A 22953-nucleotide genomic window follows, 5' to 3' on the forward strand; every position below is an offset into this window, starting at 1 on the left:
ATTTTGCTTCCAAATCAAATTGACATCAGACTTAAGTTAAATCTTGTGCTGCTGGAAAAGTGCAGCAGGTCAGGCAGCATCCAGGGAACAGGAGAATCGATGTTTCGGGCATAAGCCCTTCTTCAGGCTTATGCCCGAAACGTCGATTCTCCTGTTCCCTGGATACTGCCTGACCTGCTGTGCTTTTCCAGCAACACATTTTCAGCTCTGATCTCCAGCATTTGCAGACCTCACTTTCTCCTCAAGTTAAATCTTCCTTGCTAAGGAACCACAAATCTAACTGTTTAGAAAAGTATTGTTACGTTAAAATTGGAACAAAAGCATTGTCTCACTGCATTTCATCTGCTTTTTACAAGAATTTATTGTACAAACAGGTCAAATGACCACATGTCAAAAGCAAGTGGGTTTTCGCCAGCTTCTTGGTACCATGCATACTGTAAATAGAGATCAAATCCTGAGTTAGCAGGATTTTCATTAGTATATACCGTGATAGTATATACAGTGATATTTTGAAGGCTAACCAAAATATTAAAAATCCAAAATAAATTACCAGTGCAAAGTTCTTACAGCAGGGATAAAACTTCTCATTTCTTATTCCAATGTAATGTTTCAAATTTCTTGCTAAGGAAACGAGCAACAGAATCTTATTTAATAGCTGTATGCCATTTTGCTTTATTTTATTTCCAGAGCCATTTGTTTGGCACCAAGTATTCCTCTATTCTAGCCAACTACTTCCTCTGTCTGAAAGCAAAGTAAATAAGACTATAAGGTAAATTAAAGAACAAAGCTGAAATACATAACATACCAAAATTGCAATTATCACCCATGACTTCAGCCGTTTATCCAAATTATTTGCAAAATATTAAAAAGTACAGTACACCAACAACCTTCTGTAAAAAATATTTTTTTTAAATCAACCTGTTTGGACATGACAAGTTTCACTTCCAGGACAGGAATGTGTTCTGACCAGTAGTAGGGACTTAAGACTAATGATAATGGACTTCGTAAGAATTGTAAATTTGCACTTAAGTTACCAAACAGAAGCAGAACATTTACAACACAAGAGGGGCCCAGTTTGCTGACCTTATCAGTACTAGATGTCTTCACTGTAATGATGTGACATTGGGTATGTTACTAAATTCTTTTATATTTTTCCTCTTCAAATAATTATCCAAGTCCCTTTCAAACTGGAAGAAACTTTGCCAAAAAAAACTTAAATCTTAAAATTTTGTCAGCAAATACAATCATGATCAATACAATCACGACAAGAATTGTCAAAACTGATATCAGCCTTCAGAAATTCCTAAATAGCAGTGGGCAAAAAACAAAAGGGGCTTCAACAGTTCAATCAGTCTTGTAAATGTATAAAAAAAACATAAAATAGTTAGGAAGTTCTACAGCATAAGTTGCAATATGTCCCATCAAGTCTGTACCTTTTGAAGAGCAATTCAGTTAGTCTTGCGCATCCTATTTTTCCTCATAACTACTGCTGATTAAAATACTACAAGGCTGCATGACATTCATAGCCCCATGCAGTCAGTTACATGATGCCATTCAGGTCACCTATTCTTCTGAAGCCACTGACCTGAGTAGCATACATAACTATCAGTAACGTTTTCCTTATCACAGAATTATTATGGTATAGGAAGCCATTCAGCACTGATTCTGAACCTTTTGGACTAGTATCAATTGCTTGCCTTTCTTCATAACTGTTTCTTTTTAACCTAATTAAATAGATTAAAAAAGAATACAAGTAATCTATAGGTCTTCTTCAATGTTTCACACTCCATGTGTCTGCTGTCTTTGTTCTTTGAGGTGGCAGGGGTTTCTGGGTTGCAAGGTGCACTACACCATCACAGTAATGGTACAGGAAGGTGGGCTTTAGGATTACTGAGACAGACAATGGGAGGGATGGCATCTTGACAAACTGAACATATTGCCTCTGATCAGAGTCAGTGTTGAGTTTCTTGTGTAGCACTAGAGGTTTTAAGGAATTCAGCAGTAGCAAGAACTAGGAGAACACAAAGTAAAGGCTGGATGCACAAGTGTGGAGACGGACACAAATCAGTAAAACACAATAGTATATTAACAGGCAGAGTTCGAGTAAGCAAAAAAAAAGGCTAAATTGGATTATAGTATTAAGATTGGGCACTTATAGGCACACATTGCTTTCAGAGTTTATGATGTTGTGGGGAATAACTTTAGGAAAAGACAGATCCAAGTATTAAACATTCTCAGTTACAAAGTATTCAGAAAAGACAGGAACAGAAAGGAAAAGTGACCATTTTGGTTAAGTGTTTTAATACTGGAGAAAAAAAAAGGGAGGTTTCAGGGGGCTCAGGGTCAATTTAGATACAGATAAGGAAGAACAGTGTAAATTACATGCTTTGTATAATAGAGATCACTAGTTAATGAGAAAGATAGAGTGGGGTTGACTAGTGACACGGTGACAAACACTGCTGCCTCACAGCACCTGCGAGCCATGAATTTGAACAGCATTTGTAAAAGGAGGCACTGCTAGAATGGATTCTAGAAATTAATAGGGCCAAATATATCAAGAGCGAGTGGGGGAACATTTAGAGGGCAGCAATCATTGATGACAGAAAGTGACATTGGTTAATTCACAACAAGAATGTTCACTGGTTGACAGCAGACTTCAATAGGGCAAGACAGCTGGACCAAATAGAATGAAACCAAAAAGATTGATGGTATAAATAGCAGCTGAACAATAGACTACCTTCAAAACAGGAGATTATTTGGATCATATACTTTGTGCCCAAACTAAGGGGAAAAAAAAGGGATAAAAATCCAGAGGTCTCTGGATAGCAAGAAAATGAAAAAAAATGTGCTTATAACAGGGCAGGTGAGAAACAAGTGGAGTATTGAGGTTTAGAGAAGTGAAAAGCAAAACAGATTATGAAAAGACTGCTACCTAACACAAAGGGAAATCCCAACGTCTTCTATGAGCCCATCAGTACTAAAAGGGTAGTAAAAAAAGAGACAGCACAATTAGGTAACAAAAAGATGATTGACAAGAAGAGGCAAACAGCACTACCAGACCACAGTGAGAAAGGAGGAAACTCAGTCACTAGAAGGGTATAACAATAAGGTGGTGTTACTGGATAAACTTTGAGGAGAAAGTGAGGTCTGCAGATGCTGGAGATCAGAGCTGAAAATGTGTTGCTGGAAAAGCGCAGCAGGTCAGGCAGCATCCAGGGAACAGGAGAATCGACGTTTCGGGCATAAGCCCTGAAGAAGGGCTTATGCCCGAAACGTCGATTCCCTCGTTACTGGATAAACTGTTGCTTAAAGTTCATAAGGCACCTGGACCAAATGAGATGATATCAGGATATTGAAGGAAACAAAAGTGGAAATTGCAGGCCACTGGCAATTACCTTTCAATTTTCCCTGGGTTCAGAAGTGGTGACAGAAGATTAGAGAATTGCAAACCCTTGTTCAAAAAGGCAGTGAAGACCAGTTCAGCATTACAAATCAGTTCAACTTTGTCTGTCGGCAGGCTTCCAGAAACAGTTATTCAAGAATAAATTAATAGACACATGGGAAAACGTAGATTGACTCCCAAGAGTCAGAATGGATTAAGAGAAAGTCATGCTTTAAAGAGCTTGGAGTTTCTTTAACGAGAGGTAACAGAGAAAGCTGATGAGGAAAATGCTGAGAAAACTTTCAAGTGACATCCAATACAGTGCCACACTTGAGAAAAGTTACAGGTCACAAAATAAAAAGGGCAACAGCAATATGGATACAAAGTTAGCTGAGGGATAGGAAAGAGAATAAATGATTAATGAACATTTTTGGGGGTGGAGTAAGGTTTGAAAGGATAAGTGTAGAACATCGGTGGCAGATATGGAGGAGCGAGAGGTGATACAAAACAATGAACATGGAGACACAGTATAAAAGGATACTATTGTAAATTATGTGCAGGAGCACAGAAACCTGAGTGTATATGTATAGGTCATTAAAAATGGTTGGACAGGTAGACAGACTAATTAAAGTTACATCATTTAAGCCTCACATTAAATACAAGACCAGGAGGTTATAAAGAATATATGTAAAATGCATATTAAACTTCAGCTGGATTATTGTGTAAAGTTCTAAGCACCACAAAGGATGTGAGTGCATAGAAGTTAGTGAGAATAGTTCTAGGAAAACACTACTTCAGTCATGAATCAAAATCAAGGAGATATTATGACTGCTTACTGGAGAAAAAGGAGGCTCAATAAAAGTTTTCAAAATGAGGGGCATAGACAGACTGGATAAGAACATCGAACAGTACAGGCCCTTCTGCCCACAACATTAAGATAAATGTTTGGCACAATCTAATATCAACCTAACCTACATCTAAATTTGTTGCTGTCCATGTGCTTGTCCAGCTAAGGCTTAATGTCTCTAATGTGCCTAATGTCTCTGACTCTACAACCACCACTGGCAGTGCATGCCATGCACTCACTACTCTCTGCATAAAGAATCTCTGACATCTCCCCTATACCTTCCTCCAACCACCTTAAAATTATGACACCTCGTGAAAGCCATTTCTGCCCTGGGGAAAAGTCTCTGGCTATCTTGTACACCTCTATCAAGTCACATCTCTTCCTTCTTCTCTCCAGAGTGAAAAGCCCCAGCTCACTCAACCTCTCTTCATAGGAGAAGCCCTCTATCCAGGCATAATCCTGGTAAATCTTCTCTGCACCCTCTCTACATCCTTCCCATAATGCAGTGACCAGAACTGGCACAATATCCCAAGTGTAGTCGAACAAGGGTTTTATAGAGCTGCAGCAAAACCTCGCCACTCAAACTCAATTTCCCTGTTAATGAAAGTTAAAACACCATACGGCTTCTTAACAACCTTATCAACTAGAAGGGGTGTACATGGACCCAAAGATCCCGCTCTATAGTGCCAAGAATTGTGTCTTTAACCCTGTATTCAGCATTCAAATTAGACATTCCAAAATGAATCACTTCACATTTATTCAGTTGAACTCCATCGGCCACTTCTCAGCCCAGCTCTGGGAATTGTAGGAAATAGTTCCTACTTAGATTGAATAGGAAGGCAATGGCCTAGTGGTTTTATCACTGGACGGTTAATCCAGAAAACCAGGTAATGTTCTGGGGTCCTGGGTTTGAATCCCACCAGGATAGATGGTGGAATTGGAGTTCAATAAAGAGTTTGGAATAAAGAGTCAATGATGACCATGAACTCATTAGTTCACTAATGCCCCTTAGGGAGGGAAACTACCATCCTTACCTGGTCTGGCCTACATGTGACTCCAGACCCAATGTGGTTGACTCAACTGCCCACTAGACAACTAGAGACGGGCAATAAATGCCAGTCTAGCCAGGAAAACCCACATCCCATGAACGAATATTTTAAAAAATGAACAACTAGGAGGGGACAGTTTTAAGTATTTGTAAAAGAAACAAATGGAGATAAGAACAAACTTTATCACATGATTAGTTAGAGTTCTAAATGCACTCCTGAAAGCATGATGGGAGGTTAAGTTCAGTTGATGCATTTGAGGGTCATTGGTTGGTTATTTAGTGAGAAAATGTGCGGAATTATGGAGAAGGTAGGAGAACAACAATCTAAAATCTCTTCAACATTTTTTAGCCCCTTTCTGAAGTTTGGTGCCAGGACTTGGGTACAATACTTTAAGAGGCTTAACTTAAGATTCAACAATAGTCTGCCTATTCAGCAACAAGAATTTCCTGAAATCTGTACTGAAATTCAGCTGTGCATAAAGTTAAGAAATATGATCTAGTTTGGAAGAACATCAAGTATTAGCCTTCTCCCTCAACCTTTCCTGGACTTTATGTCCACTGCATACTCAAGGGTTTGGCAGTTCAAATAAAATGAGGTAATGTTTAAGTAACAAACAGTTTGACTTAATTAACTGCGATAAATCAGACTTCTTTATTCAACCAGAAAGGGGAGCTACAAAAATCCACATGCAGGTATCTGCTGGAGTACTGTCCAGTTCTGGTCGCCCCTTTATAGGAAGGACATTATTAAACTGGAGAGGGTTAAGAGATTTACCAGGAAGTTAACAGGAATGGAGGGTTTGCTTAATAAAAAGGAGAGGCTGGATTGGCTGGGACCTTGTCTCACTGGAGCATAGGAAGTTGAGGGGTGACCTTACAGAGGTTTATAAACTCAAAGAGGGGCAGAGTTAATGGCAGGTATCTTTCCCTAGGGTGGGGGATTTCAAGACACGGGGACACAATAAGGTGAGAGAAGATAGATTTTAAAAAAAGGACTTAGGGCCATTGCTTTTTTAAAAAAAAGAGGAGGGTGGTTCGTGTGTGGAATGAACTTCCTGAAGAAGTGGTGGATGTGGGTACGCTTACAAATGCTTAATAGACATTTGGATATGTACATGAATAGGAAAGGTTTGGAGGAATATTGGCCGGGAGCAGGCAGGTGGGATTAGTTTAGTTTGGTGTTTTGGTCTGCACTGGTTGGATTGGCGGATCTGTTTCTACACTGTAGATATATCCAATTACAGCAGTAATACAGTATCAGCTCAAAAAATGCATACAGTTAACAAATTTCATGGAAATTAAAATTAACAATGCAAAGCACTTTTGCATAACCCAAAATATGTACAACAGGGAAATCCTGTGATATAGTATGCAAAGCACTGATTTACAAGCACATTTCAAACTCAAAGTTTCTACAACCCAAAAGAGCAAGAACAGGAAAGAGGGACACCACCACTTGAATGGTGACCAACCTGACTTGAAATTATAACATCACTCCTTCATTGTCACAAGTCAAAATCCTGGAACTCCCTTAACAGAACAGTGGGTGTATGTGCAGTTTAAAAAGGTGGTACTTCACTTTCTCAGACAATTAACAACTGCAATACTGGTCTTGCCACTGATGCCCAAATCCCAGAAACAATTTAAGAACTCACATCAATTCACTATTTGTGTTGTATATTTGTGAAAACTGCAGTTATGTACCCTATGGAGGAGGAGCAAACTATGACTAATGGCAATTACCAGGTTTCCATCTTTAACTATACATACACACATATATGGCATGAGTTGCTGTTCTTGCCAGTTTTATGCATCAGCAACAACAAATGCTGATGTTTGCCTACAACTGCAGTTTCAAGATCAATGAGACTGTAGAGATAAAACAAAAAGAAACTTTCCCAAATGACACTGGGCTCTGATTTGAATTTTTAAAGATTCCCTTTTCCAAATCAAAACAACTTGTTTTTTTAAAAAAATCTCTTTCAAGTGAAAATATATCCACTCTGAAATACAAGTTGCCAATATCCACAGGATTATGATCAACAGTCAATCTACACCATAGTGCAGGCAACAGTTAATTTTACCAACAATTAGGGTACCAGAAAATTATCCTAATATCCCTCGAGGCAAATTAAGTCTTTCAAAGTTGGATCAGTGACTACACACTTTACTCAAGAGACTGAAGAAAATTTGGATAGAGACTAGTTATGGAGTACATAATATACACTGAAGCAGCATTCTTGACAAACTGAACTGCTTTTGTTACATAAATTGTCATTAAATTTTAAAGGCAGTCATTGTTATCTACTTTAATCAGACTCACCATTGGCAAGCTCATCACAACACCAGTTACTCGTACATTTTCACTGACATTCGGGGAGGGAGGGAATTTAAAAGTCAAATCACATTCCTGTGGATCTGTAGGCACATGTAGTGAGACCAAGTAAGCATGGCAGAATTTCTTCTTACAAAAAAAGGACATAAGTCAACCAGATGGGTTTTTACAACAGATGACAACTGTGACAATTGCCATTAGTCCAACTATTAATTCAGTTTTTTAAAATGAAAATCAAATTTTATCACCTATCATTGTAGAATTCCAACCAGTATCCCCAGAACAACTGACTGGGGGTCTGGATTACTAGAACAGTGAAATTTATTTTATGGCCTCACCTCTCATTTGTAACATGAGCATCATCACAGGAAATTCAGTGGCTTTAATTTTAAAAAAGTGACAGCAGTAATGTTGAATCTGAAAGGTTAATTTCTTCAAAATTGAAGAGACATTGAGCCTTTGAACATCAGAGTGAAATACACCATTTTAAGTTGAAGAGTCAAATAGAAAAGTGTGGCAAAGATAGTGGGATAATAAGACACAATTTAAACAAAAAAATCTAAGGATTACTGCAACTTAATTCAAAAAGCAGCAATCTAAGGAATTCATCTGTATTCCCCTGTTACAAAAATTTGAGTAATTAGCTTTTGTTTTCATTCTAAGTTCCGATCAGGGAAAGGAGTTTAGAACTTTGCCGTATAAAAAAAGACTCACCCATTAAATTTCATGCTTAATAGCTCCAATGGGCACTTTGTTAGACATTCAGTGCTGAGCTACAGTGATGGCAAACAATATTCTCTGCCTTCTCCATTAAAACAGCACAATAATTTCAAGTACAGACTATCTATAATGCATTCAACAGCTATTGATAGAGTAATAGAGTCAGACAACACAGAAACAAACAGACTCTTTGGTTCAACTTATCCATGCAAACCAAGTTTCCCAAATTTAACTAGCCCCACATCGCTAAAACTTTCCTATTCACATACCTATCCAAATGTCTTTTAAATGTTGTAACTTTACCTGCATCCACCACTTCCTTGGGCAGTTCATTCACATATGAACCACCTGGTGTGTGAAAAGGTTGCCCCTCAGGTCCCTTTTAAATCTCTCCCCTCACTTAAATATGTTCCCTAGGTTTTAAATTCCCCTACCCTAGGAAAAAGGCCTTTGCTATTCACCTTATCTATGCCCCTCATGACTTCATAAATTTCTATAATAGTAAATAGGGAAATTTAAGATTCAATAGGAAGACTAAATTAAATATGGAATTCCAATGTTTGAATACTAGAAGCAGACAGCTATTAAATTGAAAGATGTTGCAAGAGGAAGACAAAAGGCTGAAGAGATTTAAATTAAATATGCATGTCGGAAGCTATGTATTCATACATAGCACACAGTCCTTTGCAATAGAGAAATATTGCACTTTTTCCTACCAAACTGAAGCCTGGGGACAACCATTCTTTGTATCCATGGCAATGTTATGACCAGTCAACTTGCTTGGTTTGAAGTAAAGCAAAGTTTGGCAGTTAATTCTTGATGCATTCTCCATTACAACATTTCTGCTAGAGTATACTTGCCAAACCCCTCCAACTACAGTATAAATTGTTGAGATTTGGTATTCCTGCAATTCTGTCCTGACAAGTGTCAGACAAACTTCAGTATGCTGCTTTTTACATCAATACAATTTTATAGTACAAATGTTAACATGCAAGGTATTAGCAATGAAACAAAGTAACAACTAACAGCTTAAACTCAGATGATCCTGAAAGGGTGGCACAGCGGTTAGCATTGCTACCTCAGTGCTAGGGACCTGGATTCAATTCTGGCCTCAGGCGACATTCTCCACAGTTGTGTGGGTTTCTTCCCACAGTTCAAAGATGTGCAGGTTAAGTGGACTGGCCATGGTAAATGCAGTGTTACAAGGATAGAGTGGGATGTTCAGATGGTGCAGATCTATTGGGCTGAATGGCCTCTTTGTATGATGCTCACACATTTTGCTCGTTCAATTCTTAAGATGTTTTTTAAAAACTGGGCCACACAAATGAAAGCATCCATTGACTAAGAAGCTCTTTCCAATCCACTGAAATATTCAACTTTATTGGATTGGCCACAAATCTTCATATGCATGAAGTATAGTATTGAAAAAAAAAATTATGCCAAGAGGAGCTATTTTCAGCAGGTACAGAAGAAACAATGTCATATTTAATATTAAAAAAAACAGTTGAGAAAATTGTTATTTAGACAAACAATACTAGTTGCTGAGTTAGCATATTTCTAGCAAGATAAACTCTGACAAACTTAAGAGTGGAACTGTTCTATCCCACCAAAGCGATATTGAACTTGGTCCTATTTTTCTCCCACATTGACCGAAGACCAAACAATTTGCACAAATTAATTTAATCAAAGCTCATTTACACAAACACTAAAAATCAGTTTTGCCAAAAGGAATTTCCACTTTACATACAATTAAAATGGATGTGACAATATGGAAAAATATATTCAACTTCACACCTGCCAGTTACCACGTCAACATTTCCTTTAACATTAAGTTAAATGTTAAGGAGAATTTTTTCGTGTAAACATACTGATCACTTGTAAAACAGGTTTCATGATACCACCCACTCAAGGCCACAGTATTTAAAATACATTCAAGGACTCCAGAGCAATGATGCTCGAGCAGATTTGCTCAAATTCAATTGCTGCATTATGTAACATTTAACTTTTTTTTTTAAAAAGTATATTAACTGGTAGATTAAAGGACTAAATATACCATAGAACAATCAAGAAGAATGATATTATTCTTCAAAGTGCGAAGCGTTAGGTCAGTGTTCCATCCACTTCTGTTCTAAATCAGGAGGTAAATATAGGCAAACAGAATAAGATTCATCTTAATTATTCCATCTAGAAACACCTACAATTTGTCCCTTGTCACAATCCTTTTTTAACATGTTAAAATATGCTAATTACCTCCATCAATTAATCCAAAACCCAGAGAATTATCACTTTTGTGATAAAGAAAAATATCCCAAAATAAGTATATAAGATGATACAAATTCGGAGCAACAGTGGGCTACTTAAGCAATACCCCCTCTGCTTAGAGGGGACTCTAATGCCAACCGGCCGTATACAACATCAAAGCAGAATTCAACTGTGAGGCATCATGCTGCCTTAGTAACATTGGAGTTAATGAGAAATGGGGAAAACTCTCTAGCTGGAGTCATAGCAAACATAAAAGAATATGTTTGAGGTTGTTGGAGGCCAGCCACCTCAATTGCAAGAGTTCCGCAGGGTAATGTACTAGGTGCAGCCATCTTCAGTAGCTTAATGACCTTTTTGGCATAAAGATCAGAAAAAAAAGGAGTATAAACTTAAATGGGGAAAAAAAACACTAAAAGGGTGTGTGGGCTCCGAAATACACAGTTCTTTGTATTACAACAGATAGATAAAGTCATAAAAAGGCTTGTTGCATTTTCTATTTCTTAATTAGGGAACAGAGTACAACAGCAAAGACATGGAACAGACGCCAAAGAATACTGTGAACATTTTTAGACACCCTCACTAGAGAAAAATAATTTAAGCTATCAGTGTACAATGGAAGCTGACCAGACTGAAATTTTAAAACACTTGAGGGATTCAAATTACTGGACCAGAGAAGGCCAAGAGGATTTTACAGTTAAAGTGCTTTTAATAAGACAAAAGAAAGCATTTCATAAATAGGGGAATCATTTTAAAACTCACTAAACAAATGAGGTAGATAATACAAGCAGAAGTGAACTTCTAAAGAAAACTCATGACATGGTTGGAGTAGGTGAAGTAAAACAACATGGTATTCTTTAGAAGGAAGAATATGATAGATATTTGCCTTGCAAATAAGGATACTGAGTACATAAAAAGGGAATTCTTGCTAAACATTCACAAATCTCCAAGCCTAGGTAACAAAGTCCACAATTTTAGGTACTACTTTTTAGGAAGAACGCGAAGGGTAGGGTAAGGGAAGGGTAAGAGAATCACTGCGAAATTTATAAGAGTTATCAACACTACAATAGTGGAGTGCAGTTAACTATGTGGATGATACTGAAAAAAAAGTGGTCTGTATGGTTGGTCGAGAGGTAGAAAACCAAAAAGATCTGATACACTAGTCAGGTAAGAAGTGATAAAATGAATGCAATCCAGAAAAATGCAAGGGAATGCATTTGTTGCTGATAGTGGAACACCGGGACTTTGAGGTGCATGCTCACAGGTCTGTAAAAAGATAACAGGTCAAGTAGACAAGTAGTAAGACAGCAAACAGGAAAATCAAGATGGATTGTAATAGCAGGAAAACTATGGTTAGACTTTTATAACAAACTATTTAGGCTATAGTTAGAATGCAGCATGCAGTTCCAGTCACCAATTGCAGGAAGGATGTGACTGTATTAGAAAGGACACTGAAAAAGCAGGATATTGCGATGACTACAGAATTTTAGCCATGGGGAAAGACTGAGGCCATTTTGCTTCAAACTACTGAGGCTGGGGAAATTTAATTGGAGTTTGCAAAATTACTTAGGTTTCAGATAAAGTGGACGGGACAGACTTATTTCCCTTAGCAAGGAGTGGGCATAGGTTTAAAATATTTGGCAGGACTGTTATGATCCTAGCTGATGGTAATACTGGATGTGTCAGATCCCAGACAGAAATCTGGCTTGATAAGCTATATTTAATTCATACTAGTTGATAACAGAATAACAGATTATACAAGAAAAGGAAAAAGCTATAAATTCATACAGAGGAAAGAACTTAACAAAATCAAGGGTTAAAGATATATAAATAGAAAAAAAAAGAGTTAAAGGGTTATGAGCCAAATGCAGGCATATGGGACTAGTTTAGTTTAGGAAACCTGATCAGCATGGACCATGCTCTATGACTCTACATAATTCTTTGGCTAGCAGAGAAATGACATACTGAATAAAGTCTCCACTTTATAGATCTTTTGTGTTTTCACAAAAAAAGAGCTATGGAGGAAAAATGCAAAAGCACTGAAGCTAAATGGATTAGCTCTTTCAGAAACCAATACCATACAAGCACAAATGGCCTTTGCAAATATCTATATTTCAATAAACACTTCAAACAAAAAGATAGATAGCTATAAGCTCTGCCATTTCACAAGATCAGAAATGATCCAACTGTAACCTGAGTCACATTCCTGCCTATCCCTGAGGACCTATCAAATCTTTGCTCAATACAATAAAGAACTATCCTCTGCCTTAAAATAGTCAAGAATTCTTGCTTTCACCACCTTTGAGTGCGCCCCAAAGACAACTCCAAAATAAAAATTCACCACACCCATTTTAAAATGGGAAACTTTTAAAATAGGAACCCCTGCTTTTAGATTCGCCTAAGAGGAAATCTACTGACATCTACTGAAATCCACATCTACTGACAAGATTCCTTGTATCATGTTTAATACAATTTCTTGTAGGTTTGATATTTTCAAATGGGCAAAAGTCAAAATCATATATAAAAAGCAAACTTTGCAAATCTGCAAATGAATAAAAAGTACTTATGCAGTATGAAATAATAGGTATGAAACAGTATTTTGCAAACATTTGAACTGAACTTTATGGGCGGCACGGTGGCACAGTGGTTAGCACTGCTGCCTCACAGCGCCAGAGACCCGGGTTCAATTCCCGCCTCAGGCGACTGACTGTGTGGAGTTTGCACGTTCTCCCCGTGTCTGCGTGGGTTTCCTCCGGGTGCTCCGGTTTCCTCCCACAGTCCAAAGATGTGCAGGTCAGGTAAATTGGCCATGCTAAATCGCCCATAGTGTTAAGTAAGGGGTAAACGCAGGGGTATGGGTGGGTTGCGCTTCGGCGGGGCGGTGTGGACTTGTTGGGCCGAAGGGCCTGTTTCCACACTAAGTAATCTAATCTAATCTAAATCACTATGAAAAATCTTAGTCTTCAAATGAAATCTTTCTAGATTTGTTAATGTTTCAATCTAAAATAAATGACCTCAGATATATCACCATTCCTATTAGAAAGGGTTATAAAATATACGCATGTACTTTGTAAAGCATATCAACATCTCTAAACTACATATACAGACTTAAATGATAGCAATATTACTTTGCATCTGTAGAGACTTGTCTAGACCTGAAGCTGGTCATTGAAGAATTGCCCTTTCAAAGTTTTAGATGAAGAAAATTAAGCAGTATATACCTTACAAATGCATGAACTCTTTTCTTAAACTGGAGAAATATAGTTTTCTTCAGCCAAAAGCAGTTATGTCTCAAAATTATGCAATAGAATGCTTACATAATGGAACAAAACGGGGTGAGTGGGGTGAGTGGGGTGAAATCATTTTAGGTAAAAACAATGACTGCAGATGCTGGAAACCAGATTCTGGATTAGAGTGGTTCTGGAAAAGCACAGCAGTTCAGACAGCATCCGAGAAGCCTGCCTGAACTGCTGTACTTTTCCAGCACCACTCTAATCCAGAGAAATCATTTGCCAATTGGAGACCAAAATGGAAATCTTTAGATTTTTGAGAGCTGGATCCCAACACTAAATAGTTAGTTGAAAGGGGTATCTAGCTAGCTGTACACCTGCCACCTTGCACATTGTCATAAGTTGTAATTCAATCCATAAACTGAAAATGCCCTACAAAAGCCTGAAAGAAAAATTGGGAAGTGGCAAAGAGAAAAGGTGGATTTCAACAAAGAAAAATAAATTGGCACAGCAGCAACATCTACTCTTAAAATAGAGATTAGAAACACTGCTCAACTATAGGAAGCATTCAACCCATGGTGTATTTACCTTGCGCAGCAGCATTTGATAATGGGACCAAAAGGAAAAAGTGTGCCAGGGAGTGAATGGAGGATGACAAGATGTAGCAAAATAGTAGTAGCAAAAAAAAAATACACAAAGCCATCCAAAACAGTTGAGTTAAGTGTTATTAAAATATATTTGCACTGAGTTTTACTTTTAAGTAGTTAATGGGATGCAGGTGTTGCTGGCTTAGTCAGCATTTACCGCCCATCCCTAATTACCTGAGGTTGGTGGAGTTAGCTTGCAGTCTCAGGTGTACTGATACCTTTGTTAGGAAGGAAGTTCAACTATTTTGACACAGCACTTAGATCATAGTGGTGCTGGAAAAGCACAACAGGTCAGACAGCATTTGAGCAGGAAAATCCTGCTCCTCGGATGCTGCCTAACCTGCTGTGCTTTTCCAGCACCACTGATTTAAATTTTGGTTTCCAGCATCTGCAGTCCTCACTTTTGCATATTTTGACACAGCATGAAGTTAGGATGGTGACAGAGTTACAAGGGAACTTGGAGGTGGCGCCAGTGTAGTCACAGTATTAATTAATTTTACAAAATAAAAAATCCAAATTTGACATGAAGCAAGATAAAAATAATAGTACAGTAGACCATCTTGCTTTCTGCACCCTTAGTAGTGCTCTCACCTGGAGACTAAAAGGTAATCAAATTAATATATGTCCTACTCAAGGATCTGAACCTTATAATCTAAGATGGTTCCCAGCAGTATCAAGTGATACTGTAGTGTGGAGGTTCCATCTTTCAGAAGAAAACAACCCCAAACCGAGACCCGACTTTCCCTTTGTGATAGATACAAGAAAAAAGTTCTGGCTCAATTTCAGGAATGGCGAGAGAGGTTATCTCTGTAGCAAGTATTCCAACTTGCACCATCCCAGTCATCTGCACACCTGCTGACTTGCATTATGAATAGTCATGAGTCAATTTTAAAACTTTTCATGCCAGTTTTAGAAGTCCTCCATGGCCTCGCCCTCATTCCCCAGAGAATGCATGCCAATATTTGTAGCCTCAAGGTCCTGGATTTTAACAGCTCTACCACAGGTGACCATGCCTTCATTTACAAAAGCTCCAAAATCTAGAATTCTTAGCCGAAGTGTCTAGGCCTTTCTTTCCTCCTATCAGCCTTGGTCTTAAACTTATTTCTTTAAGCAAAGTCTGACATTTTCCATAAAATCTCCTCTTGTGGCTGCAATATAAAGTGTCTTTGAAAGCAAGATACAGTAATATGAACTGATTCCTGAGCAGTGATCTTTCACTCAGCACTCCTGATGCGTTGCTTTAAAAAAAAATATGAAATTAAAAAATCAGTATCACACAGCAAAGTTTTAATAAGGATGGGTATGTTCCTAAGGTGTTGTTTAAAACTTGCACTTAAAAAACCTACTGCCACTTTCAACCTAAGTAGCCCAAAATTCCTTTCTACACACACTAAATATTACACTTAATACTTCACTTCTTTTCAACTCTTCACTTCCTGTTTGCTACCCTTCTCCTTCCTACTTCCCTCCAGTTAACCACTTCCCTCTCCTGATCCCATTTGCTTACAATTCCTCTTCCTCCCTCATTGCAGCATTATTTACCCCGTTTCCTTCTTGATACTCAAGGGAAAGGGGACAAACAGGTTTGGAAGGAAAGCATTTTAGAAGACTGAATAATGCAGTTACAATAGTACTCTTGGCGAATGCAAGTGACTGCGTTAATACAAAAAAAAAGTCAAGACCAGTAGCACAATTTGAGCAAGTTCCTTCATTTACAAATCCCATTAATGAGAGTCTTATGACAGACTTCAAGATGGAGAACACTTGTAATTTCTTTGGTCTTGTAACTTAACAACAGTCAATTATTCTGGATGACCCAACATTGGATGGACTTAAAACACTGTACAGTAAACACAACGAGAAATTCACAGGCTCAAACTCAAGTCAAGCCCTCATTTCTCCAATTAAATTAGTGAGTGATAATTAGAAGCCAGCTAATTACTTGCCTCCTAATACAAGTAATCTAGAACACAGATGAGACTACTGATTAGATTAGGTTTATGATGCCCCAAAAAGGAGCACTCAAAAAAAAAAGTACCAATTCTAGACCAGGCCACATAGCAACAGTATCAGTAATCTATAACTAGCAATAGGGGTTAGACAGTGATTAGTAAAGCCGATTCAACAAAATTAAACAACGTTGCCTAGTATTTCATACCATTGGCAAGTATTCAAATCAGGATGAAGGGCTTATGCCCGAAACATCAATTCTCCTGCTCCTCAGATGCTGCTTGACCGGCTGTGCTTTTCCAGTACCACTCTCGACAAATATTCAAATCAGGCAAAAGTACAGAGCCTCAATGACTTATCGGAAATATTTGGGCCACACTTAAAACTTGGAACACTGAAGACACTGGTTAAAGTCCCAGCTCCAAGCTTTATTTCTCAGTTGATGCCAACACACACTCTCTTTGGCAACAATTTGAGATTATGCTCATCTTTGCATAAATCTTGATTTCACGCTTTATCTGGAGATGAGCTTCTGACCTAGTACTTTGGGCATCAATAACATTGCCCATCTTCAATTCTGTATGATCACGGAATTTAGCTGGTTCAGCTCACCTGTTACTGAAACCCTCAACCATGCCTTCATTACTTTTAGATTCAACTTGTTCCAATTCACTCCTAGCTGTTTTCTGCCCTCCATAAAACACAAATTATCCAAAACTCTGCTATCCAAGCTCTAACGTGAAGAACTGCTCCCATGTTCAGGGATCTACAAACATCAATTTTAAAATTCTCACCTGGGCTTTAATTCAATGATCTTATCCCTAGAAACCGGAGCCCTCTCCTTACCTCAATTCTGGCTTGCTGTGCACCCCCAATTTGAATTACTTCTTTATTAGTGACTGTGCCTTCAGTTGCTTAGGCCCCAGTATCTCTAACTCACTTTGCTATTTATGACACTTTAAAATCTATTGCTTTGACCAAATATTTGGTAATCAGACAATATCGCCAAGTGAGAGTCAAAGTCTCCTTTTTAAACTAAGGCTCCTGTGAAGTGCTTTGGGATGCCTCGTTACATTAAAAGCACTAACATTATTTAAGTTGTACATAATCTTGAACTGATGCTCTAAAAGTTTAATTATTTAGTAACACCTTTTCCTTGAATTTCTACCTTCCTAATACACAGTCTGAAATCAACGTGGATGAAGATGATTGCAATGAACACCTTAAAAATGGTTCTGAAGGTTACTTCTTCAGGTTAGCTACGAAACAGATATTAAAGTGATTAAAATGCAGCATATAACAGTGTCAAAAATTGTATCTCATTATGATTCACTGATCAGTCAAGAAGAGCAACGAAATAAGTCACTGGTGGCTCACAATTAATCTGGATCTTTTTAGAGCATTAATAGTTTCAGAGCTAATTTCTCAATTTTAAAAAAATAGGAAATTTATGCTAAATGTCCACTGAATCCTAGTTAAATTCCATTCAAGAGTATTACATGGAAAAGGATCAACAGGCTGGGTCACTACTTCCATAAAAAGAGTTACATAATAGATCTTTAAAGGATTACAGAAGGTTTTTGATAGTGTGGATTCTGAAAACAATTTCTCCTGTGAGGAAGTATAATGATTGATCAATGTAAGGAATGTAGGAATACAGAAGTTAGGAGAATTAGTAGGCAATTCAACCCTTTGAGCCCACTCCACTATTTATCATGATCTTATTCCAGTCTCAACTCCATTGTTCTGCCTGCTCCCCATAGCCCTTTAACCCATTTTTTTCCCCCATCAGGAAAGTATCTATTTCTTTCTTGTATCTGCTGATAGATTCTGGCACTACTGCAATCTGGAGTAGCGAGTTCCACAGATTCACAACCCTGCAAGTGAAGTAGTTTCACCTCGCCTGTTATGAACCTTCCTCCTATGACCTTGTGCTCAAGACTGCCCATAAAGAGGTAAATCTGTTCAACGTTCACCACAGCAAACCCCTTTAGCATTTCATACACCTCAAATCAGACCTCCCCTCTACTGAACTCGAGTACAAGCCCAAGGTATTCAACTGTACCTTGCACAGTCATTTCATCTACGTAATCAATCTGATGAACCTCCTCAACTGCCTCCAGTGCCACCACATCATTCAAGTAATGAGACGAAAACTGATATGAATTCAGAAGAACATCCTCATCCAAAGAGAGCACAACAAAGTGAAAATTGCTACAACATGGAGCAACTGAAGCAAACAACATGAATATATTAAGGAGAAACTAGAGTGTTTTTTTGGGGTGGGGGAAGCAGTGGAGAGTTAGCTCTGATGGTAGATTTAGAAAGAAAACTAATCAGAAGGAACAGTCTGTTTCTGCGGAATTATTTTTAAAAAAATCACAACACCAGGTAATAGTCCAACTGTAATTAACTAGCTCAGTTGTGCAGAATCCGGTTATGCAAGCAAGAAAAGGCTAAAAAACCAAAAGGTTTTCAATCATGTGACATATTAATTGTAAAAATTCCAGAGAAGTTAAAGGGATGCAACTCTGGATATGATAGCAATTTTTTCAAAGTGACAAACTGTCTTTTCTGGTGCAATCTATTTCACCTAGAATGTCTATTGTGGAATTACATTGCTCCATTCTGCACGGAGTGAACAAAGTCAGTGGTTTATTATCCAAGTGACTGGACTATTTTAATTGCAGAAATGGTAGGAGATGAAGACAAAAATAATCAATGCACCTGTTCTAATTCTCTATTTAGAGACACTTGCCTGAAAGTCTCCATTCATGCATGAATGCCAAGAAAGTTAACACAGATCCAAATATAACGCTTATGACTATAAAACCTGAATCAAGTCCAAGGCATCTAATGATATCCACGCAATTGCACACCAGAACTAAACATCTTCTAATTTAGACATCTCTCATCTAAGAAATTAATGTAATATATTATCGTGCAAGCATAAGTTGTTGTTTTACAAGAACCATATTTTATAACATTAGTGAATAGTTCCTGAATTATTTCTTCGGTTTATTAGATGAGTACAGGAAATTAAGTTTTGCAATCAATCCATTAAAAAGATAGTATTGCACAGAGTTAAGAAATGCTCATATTAGGTGACTTCGCCATCACTCCTAGATTCTCATTCTGAAGATAACTGAACTGACTGACCTTGTTGGTCAGAATCTTCTGATCTCGATGGATTTGGAGCCACAGGTAGTGGTCGAGGTGGTCGTGGCTTGGGTGTTGGTGGCGAAATTTTCCGGAAACCATGAAACTCGACATAAGTTCCAGGGAAATCTCCCCTTTCCTGCGTTGTTTCATTTAAGCCAGTGAGCCAGCCAATCTCATCTGGTCTTGCCTCATCTCCCTCGCTGAAACCCAGGGCTAACAGAGTATTTTTAGTGACAATCAGTATATCACCACAATGTAGATCAATATCCTCTTCTCGCTCCTTTTTGTATTCATATAGAGCTCTATATTGATATCCATCAGCACTCATTTTCTCTGTTGTTGTAGATGCAAAACATGCAAATAGAATTTCAGTCTTATATGTTCAGCAGGCAAATTTAAAAAAAAGTGTCAAGCGAATGTTTCACATAAGGTACTGTCAACTGTGAACAGTGCTCACTTGGTTAAAAAAAATGTAAGTCTTTGTACCATTTCCTTCAAAAAAAAATGCAATATCACTCTACAAAATAAGCAATAAGGACTTGTGCTCTTCTTGATTTTGTCAGCACATTCTAAAATCAAAGTACAATTCCACTGCTGAGTAATTAACACATTTCTGGCGCCTCATCCACAGCATATCCATCAGTCAACTACAAACTATCATTGGTCTTTGCAAGTAGTCCAAACCTAAAAAAAAAGAAAAAAAATTATATTACAAGCAATTTAAAAGCAACATTTATTACAACAGTGCTGCCAATTTGACAATAGATCACAATGAATCCTTATCCAGACTGCAGTAATAGATCTACATTTATACCAGTCAGGAGAAAAAGTGAAGACTGCAGATGCTGGAGATCAGAGTCCAAGTGTGGCGCTGGACAAGCACAGCAGGTCAGGGAACATCCGAGGAGCAGGAGTCAACATTTTCAGCATAAGGCCTTCAGGGCTTATTCCCGATGAAGAGTTTATGACTGAAATGTCAACACTCCTGCTCCTCGGATACTGCCTGACCTGCTGTGCTTTTCCAGCGCCACACTTTTTGATTTATACTGGTCAGTAAAACAAAGAACTGTGAATGCTGAAGACCTGAAACAAAAACAAATTGCTGGCAAAACTCTGGTGTTGAGGCAACATCTGTGGGAAGATTATATCAGAAGCATCAGACTCAAAATGTTAAATCTGCTTTCGTTCCACAGATTCTACCAGACCGACTGAGTTTTGCCAGCAATTTCTGTTTGTGCTTATACAAGTCAAATTTGTTCCGATTCACAATCTTATCAATGCATTTATCATAGGTCCAACTTTCAACACATCAGCAAAGTTAGCCAGTTACGTAAAAAGGAACAAACTGACATGGAGATACTAGCAAGCATATACATTGCAACAGGAACTAGTTAATAACGGTTTGAAATTACCAAGATTGAAATATTGTAACTTGAGTTAGACGGAGATAAATGGTGTCAAACCTTAATGCAACAGCTGTTCCAAAGTAATTTTGCATGAAGAAATTGATAAATTCTTGATGTCACAAGGAATTAAGGGCTATGGGGAGAATGCGGGCAAGTGGAGTTGAAATGCCCAGCCATGATTGAATAGCGGAGTGGACTCGATGGGCCGAATGGCCTTACTTCCGCTCCTATGTCTTATGGTCTTATTACTAAAGAGAGAAATGGAGCAGGTATAGTGATTGTGTCTTAAGCTCCGACCATTCCTGCAGTAATGTAGTTGGAGCTAAATGGGAGCTCAGCATATCTCAACCTGCCAGACAGATCTTACTCCAAAAAGAAATCACCAAGCTGGAGAGCTTTTACAGCTGTAGTAAGGTGATCAACCATGCAAGAAAAACAATAAACTTGATAATTATGATCATTCACGAGTTAAACAGAAAGAAAGAATAATGCCAATCTAAAATACTACTGTGATTGAGCTGCAAGATTTAACTCTTCAGCAATGTTAGATTAGAATGATGAAATTAAATTCAAACTATTCATTTTGTTAAGTGGGTGCATGATAAATGAGTGCACTACAATGTAAGATGATAGGTTATCTTACAATAAATGTTAGCATTTTCAAAGAGCTAAAAGGGAAACTGCAACCTGGAAATAGAAGTTTAGCAAAAAAGGCAAATGTCTTCCAGACCATGTGGATTTGATTACTTGTAGTGAAGCTCAAATTCAATGTGTTGTAAATTTCTGAAAAAAAAAACTCTTCAGATCAGAGCAAAAGATTTTTTCCAAACCCTGTTCATAAAAAGTAAACAAGTGCAAAATGGGTTCGGCGTTTTGTTAATTAGTATACAAGGCTCAATACAGCATCGAAGATTCGTTCAATCCAAAGTCAATTATAACTGGACCTGTGTATATTGTTTCAAAAGGAAATAAATTCAAATCTTCACCTCCACAACTGAGGAGATCAAAAGGTTTTTTCTGCATCTCAAGAAAAAAAAGTGTTTAAAATGTACTACTGCATCAATATTTCTTCTGAAAATAAAATAAGTTTAAGGAGAAACCCTTCAAGTTAAGGGTACAGTAATTTGAAACGTCGCAGAACAATCCATATGGACTGCATTATTATCGATACGTGGTCAGCATATGCTCTGAGAGGCTCTCAAGGTTTCTTTTCCGTTACAATTTCTTCCAAAAATAAACAACCATTGAAAAGTGCACCAACGCAACTAATGCATCCGAATAGATAATCGAAGGTTAGTCGGTGTCGGTTTTAGCTCCTCAATCAGGGACAATAAAACATCATTAAACCGTTTATGAAGAACAAAACGGTGGGTGGTGGGGGGAGAAACACTGCACAGTTATCACTATTTTCTTTTCAATTCTTCGATTCACTCAATTCGGGCGATCAACCTTCCCTATAATTTGCCCCCTTCCCTCTTGTAGCCAAGAGCCAGCAGCTCTAGCTCCGTTCACAAAAAAAAACGCTTTAAACCAAAGCCGAAGTCTGACAGAGGAGACGGACGTCCGGTCAGGCCGCACTTCCACCCCCGCTGCTCGAGTCAGTTGCCCAGAGGTGGTGAGCAGAGCCCGCAGACAGCGAGGAGTGCCAGGCAGGCGGGCAGGCCGCGCACCCTCTTTCCCTTTCCCTCCCATTTCCAGACCGGCCGGCCCGGCTCGAGCCGTGCTCTCTGTAACTGTCACCACCTTCCCTCCTGCCCCGCTTCAAATAACCGCCGCTTACCGGATTCAAACTTTCTCGAAGCCCCCAGTACCAGCTCGTGCCCTCTTTCTCGCGCGAGCGCGCTACTCTCTCCAGTCGCTCCCCACTCCACAGTCACTAATGGCCTCGAGCCGCTCCTCCTCAAACTCAAGAGTCAGTATTGTTCCGAGAAACACGCCCTCCCTTCCGCTTCGCTCGTCGCCGGTTG

General features: G+C 38.4%; 1 protein-coding gene across 1 annotated transcript in view; it reads right to left on the reverse strand.

The window, feature by feature from the left end:
- pik3r1 (phosphoinositide-3-kinase, regulatory subunit 1 (alpha)) overlaps window positions 1–22891 on the reverse strand; it is a 75888-nt gene extending 52997 nt beyond the window's left edge. The window contains exons 1-2 of the mRNA XM_043706432.2: window positions 22767–22891; window positions 19578–20264 (exon numbers count right to left, since the gene is read on the reverse strand). Coding sequence (XP_043562367.1) covers window positions 19578–19908 — 331 coding nt within the window. The 5' untranslated portion in view covers window positions 19909–20264; window positions 22767–22891. The remainder of the gene's footprint in view (window positions 1–19577; window positions 20265–22766) is intronic.
- Between the last annotated feature and the right edge of the window lie 62 nt (window positions 22892–22953).

The sequence above is a fragment of the Chiloscyllium plagiosum genome, unplaced genomic scaffold, assembly GCF_037043375.1.
Source record: "Chiloscyllium plagiosum isolate Xiang-an unplaced genomic scaffold, Cpla_swu_hap1 HiC_scaffold_2, whole genome shotgun sequence".
In the NCBI taxonomy this organism is placed as follows: domain Eukaryota; kingdom Metazoa; phylum Chordata; class Chondrichthyes; order Orectolobiformes; family Hemiscylliidae; genus Chiloscyllium; species Chiloscyllium plagiosum.